Genomic DNA, 19,815 nt, shown 5'->3' on the forward strand with positions numbered 1-19,815 from the left:
GGAAATCGCAAGGACTATTCATAGACCATGAGCCCGATTAGGTTACGGCGCCGAACCATGGATGCCAAACCGAACTGTCGGCTGTGCCTTGCTGTAGAGACCCGCGGGACCCAACTCACCGAGTGCGGCGCGGGACAAGATTTGATGGGTGAATGCGGGTGCGGGCGGTAAGGTCCTCATGTATGTGCGAGTTGCGGGAGAATATAATTAATCGCGGGACTCCCGCAAAATGTAATTATCTTAAAATTAATTTATTAAAAACAATTAGGTTTACTCATTTATCTACTGCACAAAAGCAACAAGAACGACTAAATTAAAATAATAACAATTTACAGGCGGATCGTCTACAGAAACTACAATTGCCGCGCTCTGAGTGCCGGGAGACGTAACTGGACACCCCAAGACGGGATCAGCCTGGTGCTTGGACAGGATGGCATGTTCTGAAAAGCTCCTCGTTCATCATTCCATTTAATTAAACTAAAATAAAACGAAACATATTTGTTTATTTTCCTTTTCTTTTTTATATATACTCAAAAGGGAAGCAAGTGAAACAAATAACAGAGTAGCGGGAAGAAGCGGTAAAAATAAAACTACTTATATGTTTACCTGCGGGATTTTGCTGGCGGGAGCGGGACAAAACTTGAATATTGCGGGCGGGAGCGGGAAAAAATAATATATATTTTTTGCGGGAGCGCAACAGAATCTTGCGGGAGCGGGACTGAAAAATCCGTCCCGCGCAGGTCTCTACCTTGCTGTACTTAATGTAACTTCCCCGTGTTTCTGCACCATTCTCTGCCCTTGTGTATTGTTGCTTTGTGCGCGGTCTTTTTCAGGATTATATAAAGAACAACTTCGTGCAAAAGTGTTTATTTTCGCCTTTCGCCGTCACTGCCTCGGTGGATCAGTCTGCCGAACGTCCCAATGCTTCGTACGGTTGATTATAAATAAGGTGCTATATATATATTTTAGGATTACATCAGGGGAGTTTGTAGATGTTGGGGCTAAAATACTCGAGGCTATAGTCCTAATAGACCCCTAGTGAGTTTCGGCAAGGCTTCGAACAATCGGAGAATAAAGTGGCTAGTGTGACAGGAAGTTCTGATGGCAAGGTGCCTGTCTGATAAACATCTTTTTTAGCTCGCGAGCGCACATGCGCGCGTGGTTCGACTTTCGGCACCAATTTAACGCCGAGCGAGCGAGTGCTGTTCAAACGCGAGCGCGTAGAGAGCATGGGTTTTCTGCTCGCGAGCGCCTATGCGCGCGTGGTTTTGGCACTAATTTAACGCCATATGCTTGCTCGCCACCCTGACCCGGTCCTGTCATTTTTACTTGTCATTGCCCCCAAAACCTCCTTATAGAGAAATGACTTGTTACCCTAACACGACAGGTTTCAGTTGCTCTAACGTAATGAGTGTAAGTTATTCCTCAGTCCAGTCATTTACATGCCATCACCCACAAAACCTCCTTTCTTTTCTAAATAAATTTCCCCTATAGAGGTTTTCTCTGAACCCAGCTGCATTTGGATCATGCCTTCCCACTCAGCATGAAACATGCACGTCCATTATTCTGAAATGAGAATGACCGGTTTCAGTTATTCTAACGTAATGAGTGTAAGTTATTCCCCGGTTCAGTCATTGTTACATGTCATCACCCCCAAAACCTGTCCTCCTCTCTAAATAAATTCCACTGAAATTGTTTTTCCTGAGCCAAGCTACATTTGTGTCAGGCTTTCCTCGCACGGCATGACACACAAGTTTCCGTTATTCTAAAATGAGCTTATGTTATCCTAACACGACAGGTTTCAGTTACTCTGGCATAAGTTTCAGTTATTCTAACATATTGAGTGTAAGTTTTTCCTCGGTCCAGTCATCGTTACTTGTCAGTGCCCCAGAACCTCTTCTCCTTTCTAAATAAATTCCCCTAGAGGTTTTCCTTGAACCAAGCTGCATTTGGGTCATGCCTTCCCCGTTCGGCATGGCACACACGTTTGTGTTATTCAGACATGAGCCTAAGTTGTACTATCACAACAGGTTTCAGTTATTTCTGTGTGGCGTTCGTATGCTCTCCCTGTGTTCGTGTGGGTTTCCACCGGGGGCTCTGGTTTCCTCCACCAGTCCAAAATTGTGCACGGTAGGTTAACTGGTGACTCTAAGCTGGCCCTGTGAGTGTGTTGGTGACTGCCCAGGGTTGGTTTCTGCCTGCACCCATTGTTCCCAGGATAGGCTCCAGTCCCACCCATGACCCCAGTTGGGATTAAGCGGTTACGGTGATGGATGGATGTACTGACACTGATGGTGCTGTGCAATTTAGTTCCTTATATACACAAGACCTGAACTCCTTTGTACTCTAGAACCTGTGCAGTGTGTGTACAAAAAGTTCAATGTTTTTAGATTTGAAAACCAGTTTGGACATCGTTATCATTCACTTGGTATAGCTGTTTTTGCATGCAAGTAATGTTTCTTGCTAAGACCATATCACGTTGTAGTTTGCGTGATGCTTTTCTCTCAGACTAAAAATCCTGCAAATACAAATGCGATTTCACGCTGTTTTGGTCTTGGGTCCTATTATATCAATTGCATTAGAACAGATTTGCACTGTGATATCACTCATTATGGCGGGACTGACTGTACTACTTTTACACTAGCGATGGCGCCTCCGCATGGGCCTATGTAATGAAAAATTTTCAGGATGTTGTAATATTCTACAATATGTGCGTATTTAATGCGCCTGTGATTTTTTTTACCATGCAAATTGTTTAAGAATGACATCTTTTCACAGCACTGTTCAGAAACTCCTTTTGAATTACTAATGTGTTGATTCTGGCATAGACAATACCTGTCAATCGGCAAAAATGATTGTAGTTATGCATGTATAGTGTGCCTGTCTGACTGAAACACCAGAGCCGATTTTTAATACTGGTCCAGCCCTGCACAGGAGCCATACTAAATCGTTGCAATTTCCATATATGTTGTAAGAGCTCCTTGCCGTTGTTGACATACTACCACTAACCCTTACTTTAAAAAAGCAAGAGACTCATGAACGATGCGGGCGGGTCCTTCTTTTACTTTCTGACACAATTCCTTTACAGTACCAGCACAAGTGAAGGTTCATAGTCATCGATCCATGGGCCCCAGTTATCTGGGTAAAGCTCTCGACCTGGGTTTGTGAGAGAAAAAAATCCAGAGCTTCTTATTGCACTTTACAAATTAATTTAAAATAAAGTTGGAAACAACTTGCTGTCTAAATATGAACTGAATGTTCAGGTTCTAACAAGGCACATGGTTAAATGCTGAAGTCCAAGCACTGGATGATTGCAGGAGTATGAGTTAGTGACTGATTTCTGACCCACTAGAACCAGTTCTCTAAATCCAGCTTTGATAGCCTTCTGACTGTGTGTGTGTGAGTGAGTGAGTGAGTGAGTGAGAGAGAGTTCCAGGATACCTTACATACATGTGACTCACATACAAAATCAGCATGTGTGCTCCTCCTTTCCTTATGTCATAATGTGACTATGAACATAAGAATTCAAAGACATAAAATCACAAGACCTGAATCAAACCCTCAGCCAGACAAAACATCCCAGCCTGGAACCTTCAAACTGTTGTACAGTATGTGTAGTTTCTGTAAAAAAAAAAAAAAAAACACAATAACACAAAGAATAACAGAAAGAATACAGTGTGAGAACAATTTGATGTCATGACAAAAAGAATTATACCGATAGCAAAAAATAATATCAAAGCGAGACAATGGAACAGGGTTTCAGACTTTTCGCTCTAAACGGGAGAGCGGGAGACGGAGAGTGAGATAGGGAGGGAGAAAAAATGAGAGGTATTCCGGGATGACATAAATTATCTGCTCACCCCACAAGTTCAAAATCGGCTGTTTTTGTGCATCGGCTCTCCTCTTGACTACAGGATCAACTGTCACACCAGGGTAATTTCGGCGCACATCATATCACAGTCGAATTCAAAAGAACATCTACATACAGCTGCCTTTTTATATACGGCACGTCGCTATCAGAAATTGTCGGGAAACCAAAACACTCCCACACAACCTACCCATAAGACGGCGGAACGTGGCTTTACGTCATCAACCTGGAAATAACGTGCAAAGCGTGAGTTCGCTGTTGATGGTCTGTAACCATAGATATGGTCTGTAGCTTCCACGTGGGTGTCGCCCACAGGGAAAATGCTTTTATGCCTGTTTCTGCGTCTAAGTTAGCTGGTCTGAAAAACTTTTTAAAAGTGGAAATCGCAAGGACTAGAAATCATAGACCATGAACCCGATTAGGCTACGGCGCCGAACCATGGATGCCAAACCGAACGGTCGGCTGTGTGCCTTGCTGTCCTTAATGTAACTTCCCCGTGTTTCTGCACCATTCTGTGCCCTTGTGTATTGTTGCTTTGTGCGCGGTCTTTTTCAGGATTATATAAAGAACAACTTCGTGCAAAACAGTGTTTATTTTCGCCTTTCGCCGTCACTGCCTCGGTGGATCGCCGTCCCAATGCTTCGAACGGTTGATTATAAATAAGGTGCTATATATATATTAGGATTACATCAGGGGAGTTTGTAGATGTTGGGGCTAAAATAATCGAGGCTATAATCCTGATAGACCCCTAGTGAGTTTCGGCAAGGCGTTGAACAATCGGAGAATAAAGTGTGGTTGGTGTGACAGCAAGTTCTGATAACAAGGTGCCTGTCTGATAAACAGGCACCTTGCGCTGTTGGTAGGCTAACAGAACAATTAAACTGCCATTCAGATTGTTATTGCTAACGCAACTCTTGGGGCTTATTAACAAAAACTGGGAAGAAAAGTTGCGTACCAAAATAATTTTCACTTTATAACAGCAAACAATCTGAAGCATAAGACATAAAACACCGTATAAAAACATACAATGCAGTTCTGTGTAGTAACTCTGTTGTAAAAAAGCAGCAATTTGGACGAGCAGTCTGCATAGCAGCGACAGTTATTAACAATTAAGTTACATATAAATAAAACAATTATATATTATAAATGAACTCTTTGTCATAACTGAACTATGACACCAGTGACAGAACCAGGGGCGTCGTAGTGGGGGGGGGGGAAGGGGAGTTACCAGGGCCCCATGTGGGGGGAGGGCCTCTAAGTAATCTGGAATTTTATTTTCCTTTAAATATTAATATTATACAAAGATCACAATAATTGTTGCTAACTAGTGTAAATGTAATATTTGTGGGAAAATAAATCGGTTGACGGATTGAATTGTGTCCTAGCTTACAGTGGCTGAGGACAAACACCCTTGCCCCTTGCGATGGTTTGGTCTTCATCGGGCTTTTTAACTAGGCGCATTTAATTTAGCGGTCATTCTGCTGAAGCCTGAAACAGCTGAATCCGTGCTGGAAGATGATGCCAAAGAAAGCTAAATCCGGTTTTCAAAAAAGAAAAGAGAGGCAGGAAAGAATCAAAAAAAGAAATGAGGGAAAGCAACGGCTTACAAACTTTTTCCCCAAGAAAGGTGAGCCCAAATGTGAAAGCAAATAGCCTACATTAAATGAACTGTGATTATTAAACACTTCAATACCACCGCGAAATTACACATAGCTTAACATGATGTAGTCTAGATAAGTCTAAATATTTTTTTTTTGTTTGCTTAACCCCCTGGGTTCCACGATGCCGCGTATCTTTCTCGTCTATTTCAGTTTATATCTCGCTGAAATGTTCGTGTAGAATCATGGAAAAAGCGCTGGCTAAATCTGTAATCTGTCTTCTTTTCAAAACGTCCATTGTCGGAGGTATTTAAAGTTTTTTAAAATTAGGTTAAATCGGCAAAAAGTAAACCATGTCACCTTTCTTTGTTTTACCTGCATGGGGGGCGTGTAGTACCGCCTTCGCGTGAAGATCGCTATTCACATTCTAAACAGCCGCACTTCTGCGTATCCCAGTGGGCATATAAATTTCAGTGTTTAGCTTTTTGCCCATTGCCATTTTTCAGTGTTTTCTTTTTGCCCTTTTTTTTAATGAAAAAAGTTTTGTTTATCTTTCATTATAAAGTAGTTTGTCAATGTGGAAATCTGAAATGGCATTTTTCTTTTATGTAATAATAATAAATAGGCTACTTGATAAAAAGCTGTTCTCTTCAGCCAAATGCAAAAGTGTTCAATTTTCATGCAGGCCTATGATGTTAGGCTACCTTTGGTGACATTTCCTGTTATAGCTTTTAGTCATTCTACAAATAAAACCAAATTCCAGTGAAGTCTTGTGTGTTTTTTTTCTTCTTCTTTTTTTTTGGGGGGGGGGGGGCATGGGCACTGTTTGTGCATAGGTCCCAGAATTTGGTGCTACGCCCCTGCTCACAGGTATACCTTTATACCTGTCGCCATGGGCGTCGCTAGGCCATTTTTAGGGGGGCTTTAGCCCCCCTAACATTTGTACTCAGCCCCCCTAAAAATTCTCCATAAACTTTACACAAATTGGTGATCGGCCACGTCCCCTTTAAATTTCATATGAAAACGGCGGCAGACTTCGGCTCCGCAACGTCTTTCAGTGCGGTCTTCAACTGAAGCATCACAGACTGCGGCATCACAGAGCGAGGATTAAGCCAAGGTGTGTGTTTTTCGATAAATTGTTATATCTGCATCAGTGCAGTCCTTTTTCATAAGTACAGTTTACAAAAAATGACAAAAATTTCGCTGTGTTATGTCATCACACCAGCTGTTTCTATTAGCGCAGTGGTTTTCGTTCGGTTTTGACTGCTCGTTTCAACCCAGCTCTGCCTGTTCCCTCTGACGGCTCTTCGGCTCGCTGACGTTCTACCCGCTGCCGACCTCTGCCTGGACTTCGTTTTCCCGTTTTCGAAATGTCAACCCGAGCCTGTGGGGGCTTGCTGATCCGTTATGTATATTTTCTGTTTATTCAATACATTACCAGTTTATTCAATAAAGACAATTAACAGCCTTGCTTCCGAGTACTTAGTTAACCCGACACAAAAAGCGGGATCGTTTAAATTCTTTTGCAGTGGGCCGCGGAAACATGTGTTTGGCTGTGTGGGCCGTGAGTTAAAAAAGGTTGGGAACCACTGCTCTAGCGAAAAGGAAGCCCTTAATACTTACCCTATTAACCTATAGTCTACTTTATAAAACAATGGTGCTGTTTTAATTGGAAAACCTAACTGTCTATATAAAACATTATACAGTGCATGGCATTAACTGCCATAGAGTTATGCACATAAATGATTAAAAACAGTGACAGACAGCATTCAATGCACTCGTTTTAACTATAGCAGTGTGATTTACAGAGATAGAAAAATCCTGTTTTTTTTGTAATAAATATTGTATTAAATAATGTCCCAGATCGTGAAAAACATTTATTAGCCTTAGAGTAGCGTTTTTTGTCACTCTGATTTAGAAAAAGTTACTTTTTTAATGAATAGAAACAAAAAAAGAATGATATAAAAAAGATGTTTTGTTTAATTACATTAAAACAATGTTTGTTTATATATTTGAATTAGAATAAATAGCCTAGTAGATATAAAGTTTTAAGGGGTTGAATGTAGAACCTACTCTCTTATTTATGAGGAATCAGGAAGACTCATTTGAGTACCGATTCTGAACAAGCCAAATATGTGTTAAACATCTATGGGGGCTGAGCCCCCCTTAAATGAAAATCCTAGAAACGCCCCTGCCTGTCGCTGGGGTTCGTTCTGGCTTCGTGGTTATAAAGGAGGCAGGCGATGTTTATTGGAATATAATCATATGTTTACTCTCCTTCTTAAAAGTACAGAACTTCCCCGCTCGGCACCCCTGCTTCCCGCTCCCGCGCCAACTCTCTCTCTCCTCCGCCTCTCATCTCACCCTTGCGCTCCATCCGCAAGTTCAGAGAAGTTCCCCATCAACATAACATAGCCAAATTAAACTCTTACAATAGCAAAAATATTAACGCTGATAACGCAGCGGTACATAGCGTTTGTGTCAGTCATAATTCTAACCCCCACCATGTTTGCTGTCAGGGCATAAGAATGACATGGCATTAATTTGGAAAACGCCAGTTACTCAGGTACCTGAAATTAAGAATCATGTTCATTAAATGCTGGCAAAAAGTCCCATTTATTCCTATAAGAAGAGACTCACTTCTGAAGATATTTACTTCTGTGGGTCTCACATGCCGAGTTTCAGGACTGGGTGTCACTCCAGGTGTGAGGTCATCCTTCAATGGAAATGGTTAGACCTTTAGTGAGTCATACGCAAGTTTATGGTGAACTGTGATTTCCGCGAATAACTTCACATAAATTATTTTGCAAGCGCTTTTGTGTGAAACGACGTACACTTGAGGATCAGCGAGCAGGGTCTGCAGACAGTGTACTGTACCTGGGGCAATCGATCGCCCCAGAAAGGATGAACCGCATGAATTTGCGTGTCATCCCTGCTAACTTTTGCTAAGCAGCCGCTTGTGCATTCACTCGCGAACACGTTTCGATGTCTCTGATGAAACTAATTTAACCAAAAGGAAATACCTGCATTTATAAACATTATCTAATAAAACTTGGTCATAAACAGCAACTATGAGATTTTTATTTTTTTTTTACTTAAAACTTTTATACAACTTTTTTCCTACCGCTCCTAGCTGCTTGTATAGCTGACATCCGATATTTCGTTTTCATGTATTTCCTTTGAGCTACCGCTAAAATTGCTCTTATTGTCGTTTATCTCCATCACTGGATGAGACATTTTTCGTCTCCCTTACCGGGATAAATATACATTCCACCCGCCCATCATCGTGTCCTGTCCTCCTGCTGGGCCGGTATACAGGTCTTACGATTTTTCTCAATTGCTTTGAAGCATTTCTCAAATGGAAACATTTGCAAAACAACAGGTGTAATCCCCACATCATAATGTCACTTCTGCACAGCAGAACATAATTTTTCATTGTTTCACACAAATTACCAAATGCTTTAGTACATATACGCAGATGGTTTTGTACAATTGTCATCATTTGGCATAATTTTCAGGTGTTTTATTCTTGTTGGTCAAAATAGATTAGGTAGTTTCCCATTCTAATATTTTTACACAAAAAACTATATGTATGTGATTATTTTGTGTGTTCGTCACCACATGCAAAACAGTAAACTATAAGCTTTCAAAATGATTGAAAAATACAATTCCATAAACTGGAACAGAGGCACTGTAAGGAGGGAGTTAGGACAATTCCAAGGGCCCCTATAAGTGACAGGGGGCCTAATAAATGGGGAAAACAACTGGACTGGGGGGCCCAATATGATATGCTTTCATGGGGCCCAAAATTGTTTAGCAACGCCCCTGACTTGCAGTGATACGACATTGACGTGTTTCAGTAGCCTACATTATCTTGCTGTTCTTGTGTTGTCATTTTGCTGTTTTTGTGTTATGCAGTGTTTTGTGACTTTTTTGTTTGCCATTGTAACCCTTGAATTTAGCAAATCTGTCGCCGCTATTTTGATATATTGCCGTTCATTTCCCGTTATTGCCTTTCTATTAGCCCCGTCTTTGCTCTTCTGATGATTTTTCTTATCGTGTTTGTTACTTTATGCTTGTTCGTGTATAAGCCAAAGCAACCGTTTTGCAAACAGATACTGTAGTGGGTTCTTAGTCTGGCAGAATTTTCATTACAGATGTGCTTTTCTTTTGAACATTTATTTTTCTTCCGGCTGGAGTTTAAGCGTGCCACATTTCTCTTGGTGGCAACCAGAATTGTTTTCCTGTCATATCTAATAAATAACGTCCTGTTTTTTTCCTCTGACGAAGAAACCATCTCCTTGTCCTTTCTTCTCTCGCCACAGTATGCAGTTTTTGCAGTAAAAATGACCCACATTCTTCCTGCATCTCGATTTCTGTGTTTTGTTGAAATAATAATTAAAAAAACAAAAATCTCGATGTATTGATGTACAATCAGATGACTACTAGTATATCCATCCATCTTTCAATCGTTTAACCAATACAGGGAACTTACACGTATATATTCTTAATATATGGTACACATCATTAACCGCAAACTGAGCAATTAAGCTGAGGAATGCTTTGGAATAAAAAGCAGCTGATCCAGAGCTTTTGCAAACAGTGGATTCAGCAAAACTGATAAACATCTTTTTTTTGCCTTTATCGGTTATTCTGCGCTGCTGAATTAAACTGCTATTCAGATTGTTATTGCTAACGCAGCTCTTGGGGCTTATTAACAAAACCTGGAAAAAAAACTGCGTACCAACTAATAACATTTTTTACCCAGACATATTTGGCTGGTAAACTATTAAATTAAGGAATTATTAAGCTGTAAAGTGTCCCGATTAATATTTTAATGACAGAGGGTTTTTTATTTTATTTTTTAAATGTAACAATTCTTACAAAAAAATATTGTGTGTGTGTGTGTGTGTGGGGAGGGGGGGGGGGGGGTTGTGTGGAAGGTAGCGATTAATTAAGTGGCTACACCTGGGCTGTCAGGGGTGCGTTATTAAAAGAGGTAGAATGGATAATGTGCGGGGGGGGGGAATGTGGCGCTTGATCAGAAATGCCCTGTTAAGCTCAGCACTCGGGGGTTCAGGGAGTTGGGTGCTGGCAGTGAAGCTAGATAGCGGGCTGTAGGGTCAGGTTCCGGTGTGGTACAGTAGGACTGGCGGGGTTAGGAGGGCACGGCCGCTTCGTATCAGGGGTGTTTAGGCGCGAGAAGCCTCATAGTGCTGGATGGGCGTTGGACCTCCCTTTCAGAGTAGTTCTGCAAAAGATTAGCTATAGGGTGAAAGCTCCGACCACAGGGGAGGGTCATGAACTTCGGGGGGCGCTATGTTTTAACCTTGTCCCTATTTTGTGTGTTTAAAATAAGCATCGTAGCCCGTTATAGCAGTCGGGGCGGGATTAGAGGATAATTGTGTTAATGATTGCAACAATACAGAGAATAATGGGCTTCAATTTGTATCTAAAAACATTTTAAAACTTAAGTAAATTTTGTCCGTTCATCTGTGTCATTCAGTATAGGTAAAACGCCATTTAAAGCATAACACATAATGCTAATCATGTAGCAGTGTGCGATATCACACAGAGTCTCTGTATTGTGTTGAGGTGAGCAAATCTCTCTCAAATATTTGATGATTTTATGTTTTTACCCTCTAGTACCCACTGGAAGAAAAACACATGTCCTTCAGCAACACAGGAAACACACTTTTAATGTGGTCATGTTATAAAAAGCCAGTGATGGGCCGGTGAAGCTTCGTGAAGCTTTCGGGCGTTGCCCATAAAGTACAATCGAACAATCTGAGAATGGAGCGTGACAGGTATTACAGCAAGGTCTGATTGTGTTATCTTAAATATGATTTTAAATATACTATGTTTCTTTCGGCTTACTTATATGTATTTTCAGGCTTTATCTATGTACAATAAAATGTTGTGATGGATCAGGGACGAACTCATTAATTGTTAAATTATTGCCAGTTCGGTGCCACAATGCGTGTGACTGTTTTCACTTGTTGGAGTTTACATTTATTCATTTGGCAGATGACTTTATCTAAAGCGATTTACAGCAAGCGAATGGAAACCCAGCCTCCCCCGTGGCAGGCGAGAATTGGCCCGTTGAATAAGCAAAGCGACTATTATTATTATTATTATTATTATTATTATTATTATTATTGTTTCGTATTTTTCCATATCAATATTCACTGACCTTACTGGGAGAAATAGACTCAAGTTACAGCTAAACATTTGAGGATCGCCTCAAATTTTCATAGATTTTAGGCAGAAAAGTTTTGTTAATCTACAGATTTTTAGATGTACCTGTGACATCAAATATGTTGCATGTACGATAAAGCAATAGCATTTTATTCTGGGAAGTTATGTTTCTGACGATCTGAGCAAGGATAATTAACGATGGTTTATGAACAAAATGGGCATTTCAGGTGATTGTTTACTACAATGTTTGCACTTGGCATGGTTTCAGCGGTTATTTTTTTTGTGATAGCACATCAGTATGTATAAAGTACACACTGACAAGCAAGCTTCATTCACCTTTACATTAAACATTCACTTCGCAGACAATAAATCGTATAGTGAATATGTCGTGATTTTATGTAAAAGCCACTAGGTACGATGGTACCTTGCAACCAAGGGCGTAACTTTGGCTGGAACGTTGTGGGGGTTGAGGTCTCCACCCATTAGGGGGGAAACATGATTATCCCCCCGTAATTTACGCCCATGCTTGGAACACGAATTTAATTAATTCCAGAAGGCTGGTTGATTTACGCGTCGCAGAGTGTGACTCAGTGGGCTAAACCTGCATGCCTGTAATCAGAGGGTCACTTGTTCAAACCGAACCTCAGCATGTCTGCGGGTCCTTGAGCAAGGCTGACTGATGTCCTTTGCGGACAGCTTACTCTACGAAGAGCGAGTTGAGGGAGGCGTAAAGACAATTTCCTCACGGGAATCAATAAAGTATCGATTATTATTTGGTCGAGGTCCAAATCGAATTTCCCATAAGAAATAATATAAATGAATTTAATCTGTTCCAGACCCCCTAATAACTGCCTATTTAAATCCTTCTACCTACGTAATGATAAAAAGCATTAACAATCAATGTTAATACCTACACATGACAAATGACACATGCAAAAGCTATAAACATGAAATAAACGATAATTTATGAGCACTTTACCTGTACTGAGGTGAGCTGATGGCATTCTGGAAATTGCAGGTGGAGAGGGGGGGGGGGTTGTTGTTTGGAACGGGAGATACCTTCGATCCGAACATGTTTTAGCAGGTCTGCTTTGTCTTGTCGTGTTCCGAGTTTTATGTCGAGTTGCTCCTAGGTTTTTCTCGATGGTCCGAATTCGTCTCCACCCATACACGTTTTACATGAACAATCGAGTTCCAAGATTTAGGTCGAGATACAAGTCGAAAAAAATTCAACAGACCCGTTCGATGTCCGAGTTGATGGAGTTAGAGGCCTTCGAGTCCCAAGGTTCTGCTGTATTTCTTTTTTTTCCGAACAATTTATTGTATTTTTAGTCCTTATTTTTTTTTATTTATTTTATAAATAATATTTATTTATTATTTATTAAATGAAATTTTTATTGTTTGCATCATATATATATAATATATATATATATATATATATATATATAATCGAAAACCTATTTTTAGAGTTAATTGACATTTTGATAGACTTCCAGTTCTCAATATATTTCATATTACAATAATATAGCGATTATGCCAGATTATTGTTTGCGCCGTGAATCTAGCACAGTTTCAACCTAGTTCTGGATAAAAAACCTAGTTCTGGATAAAAAATTCAGTGTTTCACTCCATTTGGGGGTGTACACCTTCTTTGTGCCATGTGATGCTTATGACAGTTTCCAGCACCCCCCAGTGGCCTTGTCAGGGATAAACAGTTCAGTTGTAATGGATTTTGATTTTTTTTCCGTCTTGTTTGAGCGATGGGTGCAAGAAATGTAAAAACACAAAACAAAAACAAAGTAAACCCAAGATACAGGGTGAAAATTAAGTAACATAAAAAAGTAAAGAGAAAACTTGGACACGGGGCATATACACAGAACAACAGCGCCCTCATGTGAACATTTCACAGTACTGTACATAAATGAACAGAAGCTGTTCTACATCTAGGATACACGTTAGTATCCTATTACTCTCTCTCTCTATAATGACTGACATTGACATTATATATTGTTGAAATACATCAAATAATCTAGAATGGTATTAGTACAGTAAACTCAGAGCCAGAAAGCCCCTGAAATTCTACTGAATGCTCCCCCCCAAACAAAAGCAACCATTATCCAAGCTCACACATACATGCCCCCTCTCTAGTGTTTGGGCCCCTGAAAGTCTTCTCCTTTCTCCCCCCTTTTGGGCAGTTCTGGGTAAATTAATGTAAAATTACTATAGTAAACGCACAAGAAAATGACGTTGCTTTGGGTTTTGCAAAATAATAGCCCCCAAAGCATACCTTTTGATGTCCTTGGTTTATTGAAGTATGAGAATAAAAGTCAATTTTGCAATTTCATTTACATTTCAGGCTTTACATACCTTGTATGCACACGTAGCTCCTTGAAATAAATAAGGTTGGATACTTAATATTTAAAAGCGTGCAATTTTAAGGCCTTCTCTGTGGAATATATTACCCGGGAGGGAAGGGGGGGTCACATAAGTTGTTATATGATTAACTGATGCATCAGATTGTTTCGCAAAAATAAAAAAAATAACAACTGACGTTTGGGGCTTTTTTTTTTACAATCAGTTGCCAGGATGAGGACAGACATGTAATCATTTTCATATGTGAGAAATGCACCGTAAAACATTTTAGTAAAATAAGGGATTAAGACATTAAAGGAACAGATACTTTGTACATCGGCTAAAGCAGCAGACTAAAGCGCACACATCAGAAACAGCACTGGACTCCTCCTTTTCAGATTTCTGTAGATGTCGTGTAAATGCGTGCCTCCTCCCGGGTATTTGTGCTTACGCAACTCGTACCGGCCACTGCTCTCGATAGAATGAGAGCTGATGATTCTTCTGTAAAATCTCAACTAGAGCTAAAAAAAAAAAAGTGTCATATACATATTAACATGTTGATATATACATTCTACAGCATGTTAGATCTGTTAAAGAAAAGCTATTGTGACATCCAAAAATATTAAGTAGAAACAAATAAAAATAAGAATCTGTCAAGTAGAGATTTGTTTCGGTCTGGAGCGTTTTAGTTTGCAGCTGGTAATGTGAAGAACGTATACAGTCCTGATTGATTTCCTGCTGAAGCCAAACTGCTGTGTCTGAGTGCACCTGACAGTAAGGTACCGTATTCTGCTGATCAAATCAATGCTCTGATGACGGGTAATAGGAAGCCGAATCATTTAGAGCTATGACTTCTGTCTCTGGTGTGAAACCAGACCTGCATATACTGTAAGGTGGTCATATGTGTAAACACACGAGTTACCCACAGGCATTGTCACCCCCCCCCCACCCCGCCCACCCTCCAGGCCCCCACCCCCTTTGACATGGTACTTCACCATACTGTCGCCCCTTAATGCCACAGACACCCTTGGGGGGAGGGGGTCCAAGGTCCACTGCACCCTCTGTACATGACTGAGCCTTAATGTAAACGCCACTGCGTGGATTCGTTTGGACATGCAGAGCACATGCGGGACTTTCGTTCACTCATGCCGTGGCCTTTCCTCGTCTCGTTCATTCAGGCGTACCCATGGCCATCACCTCCCACCCCCCACTTCCCCCCTTCTGTTCCCTGCTTTTATTTATTTTTTTAAAAACCAGTGCTTCCCAGTCCGGTTTCCGGGTACCCACAGTCGGTCCACGTTTTTGCTTTCGCCCAGCTTCCAACCAGACAGCACACATTTCTGCTCCCTCCCAGGTCCTGGTAGGAAAAACATGGACTGCCTGGGGGTCCCTGAGGACCGGATTGGGAACCGCTGTTTTATAGGATAGTCCATGCAGTGATATGTGGGAGAAGATCCAGAGGTGGACGAGCAGTACATTTCGGTGATGAACAAATTTAAAAACCGGGCGCTGACAGGAATGTCAGCCTGCCCATTCTGTGACTCTGCCCCCAGTCTGTTTCTCATCAGAGAGAGGCGTGGCCTCCAAGCCCGTGCCGTGCAGCATGTGACGGGGGCGGGGTGGGCGTGTTATTTTAGCCGTACGTGGGGCATGCTAAGTGACTCGGAGCTGCCTTCAGCAGCTGGGCCGCCGAACACGCTGTGGGAGGAATCGCTGGCTCCTGTCCTCAACAGCTCTGAGGTACCAGTGACATCTGAAGTCCGCCCTGACAAGAACTCAAAGGCGCCCCCTGCTGGCGTGTCCAGGTCCCTGTCGCTGATGAAGAGCTGAGCCTCCTCCCAGCGGCCCGCCGCATCCCGGCAGCTGCCACTGGAATTGTTGCTGCTGCTACTGGTGTGGGAAAGGTGGGGAGGGCAATCGGCTGGTCCCCGCTGCATCAAGTCCTGCGCTGACAGGGACTTGCCCAGGGTGTGGCCGGCCGGTGTCAGGGGGTCAATCTCCAGGCTCATGTGCCTCCGCCAAGAGACCTCGTCTTTGGCGCCAGATTTGCTCCTAAGCTGCACCCCCAAGGGGGCCGCCCTTGGGCAGGGCTGGGCACTGTCGGGGGCGTCGGTGACCATGCGATGGGGCGCAAGGGTAGCGGGCAGCTGGAGCGTCGTGGGTGCGGAGGGCGGAGGTGGGGGCCGGACCAGGCTAGGGAACGAGGCCCCCGAGAGGTTATTAGGTGTCAATATGGGTGGGGCGGGGCCCTCGGAGCCTGGGGGCATTGCTGAGGGGCTGAATGAGACGGGGGCGCTGTGGAGGTTGAGGCTCAGCTCGTTGGGGGCCAGGATGAGGTGCAGGCCGCGGGGCAGGTTGGAGCTGGGGGAGAGGCTGCTGTCCTGGGTGGAGTTGGACGTGTCTTTGGTGAGGACCGAGCTCTGGTAGTCGGACGTCTGCTCCAGCTCGAAGAGCGGCAGGGAGGAGAGGGTCAGCGCCGAGGACGAGCCCTTACGCAGCACCTGCCTGTAGACGTCCAGGAGGGAGTCCAGCTTCGATTCAATGGACTGGACCTGCAGGCCAAGGAGGGACTTACTGGGAGACGGACTCATCTGACTGGTCAGAAAACATCACCTCACTGGGGTCTGTTTACAGCACGGATATTATCACTAATGAAAACTAAAACCATAAGAAAACATTTTCATAACCTGAGATAAAATAAGATATGAAAATAAATGAAAAAGTACAACTAAAAAAAACTCTAAATATTGCTTCTGACACTAACAAATAATTAAAAAACAAACGTCAAATACTTTCCATCACTGTTTTTTTTAATGCTGTTTAGCTGAAGTAATGATTTAATTATCTTTAATTAACATGTTTTGCTCATTTAGAGGACGTTAGCATATAATGTGTCCTATGTATTCATGTAGGATTATCTAAAGATCAGATGCAAAAATATCTCTGATTGTCTGTCCCTAAAAATAAAACTACTAAAACATATTATATACAAAAAATTAAAATATCTTTAAAATTAAAAGAAAAAAAGAACTGATAGAGCCACACCAAAAACTAAATAAAACTAAGATGGATTTCAAATTAAACTACAGCTACTCATATACAGGCTGAATATGAGTTATAATCCCCGCTGATTTGAGCACATTGTTTCTGTACATGCCACTGGTAAAGAACCAGTTTTAATGGAGGTTCATATCCCAGTTGGGGAATTGCAGTTGGACCCTCGAGCCTACTGCTGTGCTTGGTTAAGCTGTGCAAGACAGGCTTAGCGAGTCACGGAAGACTAGAGGCACCCGAAACTAACCTAAGAGAGTGTTTAACGTGACTGAACATCGTTACGCATGGGTGGTGCTGCCCACTCGCCCCGCTCTCGCTCACCTGCCGCTCCACCCTGCAGACCCGTCCCAGCATGCTCACGTCGTCCAGGACCTCGCTCTCCGACAGCAGCTTCTCCCTCTTCCTGTCCACAGGGACCTGCCCCTTGCCCAGAATCTGGTCCACCCTATGGCATGGGGTGAGAGTGTGGCCCAGTCACACAGGTGTCACATGGCTGTCAGTCACGCTGCCCCCCGATGGGCAACACATGCCGATTGGGGCAGGATTGTTGTCTCTGGATGCTCCATTCAAAATGTCATTTTGTCCCCCCCCCCAGTGTAGTGACTGTTTGTTGCCAACAGGATGCCCCAAAACCTCAGTGATGGTAAACACTACATTCTAAAGGGAAAGGGGAGAGGGGAATCTGTCATTAGCTAGCAGGCTGTAAGTTGCCATTTCAGAATCTCTCTTTACATTACAGAGAAGGTAGAAAGATTCAGGATGAATGTACCAGTTAGTGAAATGTTAATGTGATCCTCTTAATACAGCATTTATAATTCTGAGGGCGTAACAGCCGTCTATAATGGTGTGAGTCACCGGACGTCTGGTATTTGGTGGGAACAGGGATTATATCCGGTGGTGGCGTGATGGTGCGGTAATTAAGATGCGCAAACATCCACCAGGTGTTTAACCACACTGCATCCCCACGACGGACACCCAGGTGACTCAGGACTGCAGGGATCAATGCCCAGGAAAAGCTGTGCTGTTGTGCCTTTTTGTAGGATCTGGTTTATCACCCAGATTCTAAACAGCACGACTGTCAAAACCGAGCACATATCAACCACTACTACGTAACGTACTGTAACATAACGTAACGCAACGTAACGTAACGCAACGCGACGTAACATAACGTAACGCGACGTAACATAACGTAATGTACCGTCAGCTTTCCAGACACACATTGACTGTTAAATCATATTAATTTTTACAAAATATTTATGTGTCCAATGTGCCAAAGCTACTAACTATGTTAAAACCTAGAACGAAAAGACGTTTAGTAAGTTACCCCCCAGGCACGAGTCGTCAGGAGGTCACAGGTGTTTGCGTTACTGCCAAGGTCTCAAACTACCAGAGATGGTTTTATACGGCCGGCCATGTTTTTAATCCATTTTTAAATCTGGCCTGCAGATCATCTATATTTTGCTTCCCCATCTCCACCCCCCCCCCCCCCCCCCACACCCACTAATCCCCGCTATAGGCCCTGATTAGCAATTATTGGAGCTAAATCATTTTAATCCTCGTTTCAATTTTGCCTCAAAAAATAGCTCAAGTGTCCGGCTTGGGAGAAGGTCTCCTAGCCAGTGGCCCTCAGGTCATTAAAATATGAGGCCCCTGTGTCTGAGGGATGTGCCAGGAGATTAGAGAGTGAGAGGATGGGGGCCCGGAGCTGATTGTCGGGAGGAGGGGCCACATGAAATGGACCCGTGAATGAGCATCAAACACAGTGTCCAGAGGAACGAGCCTCAACCCCATGGCTCTTCGGGCTAAAGCTCATTCAGAGGCGTGTTTCAAAGGCAGGGCCAGTGGCTCTGAAGGCCAGTGTGTGTCGTTCACCTACAGCTGTGTCTGGCCTTATGTAGATGGGGGGGGGGGGCTCACCGGCTCTGCAGGCTCTTGATTCTGCACAGCATGTCCAGGTGGCCCGCAGAGTACTGCTCGATCACATCCTTCACGTCGTACGGACGCAGAGTCTCCTTGAACTTCTTCTTCGCAACGTGGAACTTCATTATCCTGCGGGAGGGGGGAATACAATTAGGTACGGGGCAGAAATAAATTTTATTCGGCGTTTAGCAACTCTCTGTACATTTTGCTGACTGCGGGGGTCACCCCTGCAGAGGGGAATTTGGCGACTGGCGGGGAGGGGGCTGAAGCGAATTTCAAGGGGGGTATTCAGACTCATTCGTTTGCTACCTGTCGACAATCCTGGGGCCTGATGCTACAAGGGTCAGGGGCTGCAGCCAAGATGCAAGATTCTTTAATTGTCACATACATCGTTATACAAAGTACAACACGTAGTGAAATGCATCAAAGAAAGTGCCCAGTGTGGTTAAGAGGATGTATGGTGCTCTGGAAGATGCGAAGTTAATGCTAACAGGGACCCAGACAGGTTGCCCATCACCAGCCAGCCTTGTAACCTCAGCCCTTCATCGTGTTTCTGCTCCCGCTTCATGTCGGAGTTCAGCCATGTGGCCAAATGCTCAGGATCTGCTGAGCTACTTCACACTAACGGCTCCACAGAAAACCCTGAGCCCTGTCCGATAACTCCAGGTCTCTCGGGGCTTCAGCGCGATCTACTCAAGGGTCTTGTGGGGGATAAACAGGGCTTAGCGCACAACGGCAGCCTGACGCATTGTTAGCGCTTTGCCGTTCAAGTTGCACTGAGCAATATGCGCCACATGGGGGCGACAAAAACAAAAAAAATGATTT

General features: G+C 43.1%; 1 protein-coding gene and 2 long non-coding RNA genes across 13 annotated transcripts in view; 1 reads left to right on the top strand and 2 right to left on the bottom strand.

Annotated features, from left to right (window-relative positions):
* Positions 1 to 26: 26 nt before the first annotated feature.
* LOC140581301 (uncharacterized) lies at positions 27 to 497 on the top strand. The gene is made up of 2 exons (XR_011984365.1): positions 27 to 167; positions 336 to 497. It is a non-coding gene; the product is annotated as an uncharacterized lncRNA (long non-coding RNA).
* A 2,541-nt stretch (positions 498 to 3,038) lies between these two features.
* On the bottom strand, positions 3,039 to 4,753 carry LOC140581300 (uncharacterized). Of its 2 annotated transcripts, XR_011984364.1 has the most exons (3): positions 3,861 to 4,720; positions 3,549 to 3,621; positions 3,039 to 3,156 (listed from the first exon to the last, which is right to left on the bottom strand). It is a non-coding gene; the product is annotated as an uncharacterized lncRNA (long non-coding RNA). The 2 variants fall into 2 exon arrangements; XR_011984363.1 differs by having other exon boundaries at positions 3,039 to 3,621; positions 3,861 to 4,753.
* Positions 4,754 to 14,972: 10,219 nt separating this feature from the next.
* kcnq5a (potassium voltage-gated channel, KQT-like subfamily, member 5a) overlaps positions 14,973 to 19,815 on the bottom strand; it is an 88,945-nt gene continuing 84,102 nt past the window's right edge. For all 10 annotated transcript variants that reach the window (XM_072703321.1, XM_072703318.1, XM_072703322.1 and 7 more), the window contains 3 exons: positions 18,988 to 19,119; positions 17,392 to 17,515; positions 14,973 to 16,568 (listed from right to left, as the gene is read on the bottom strand). In XM_072703321.1, coding sequence (XP_072559422.1) covers positions 15,645 to 16,568; positions 17,392 to 17,515; positions 18,988 to 19,119 — 1,180 coding nt within the window. In that variant the 3' untranslated portion in view covers positions 14,973 to 15,644. The remainder of the gene's footprint in view (positions 16,569 to 17,391; positions 17,516 to 18,987; positions 19,120 to 19,815) is intronic.

The sequence above is a fragment of the Paramormyrops kingsleyae genome, chromosome 20, assembly GCF_048594095.1.
Source record: "Paramormyrops kingsleyae isolate MSU_618 chromosome 20, PKINGS_0.4, whole genome shotgun sequence".
NCBI lineage: Eukaryota > Metazoa > Chordata > Actinopteri > Osteoglossiformes > Mormyridae > Paramormyrops > Paramormyrops kingsleyae.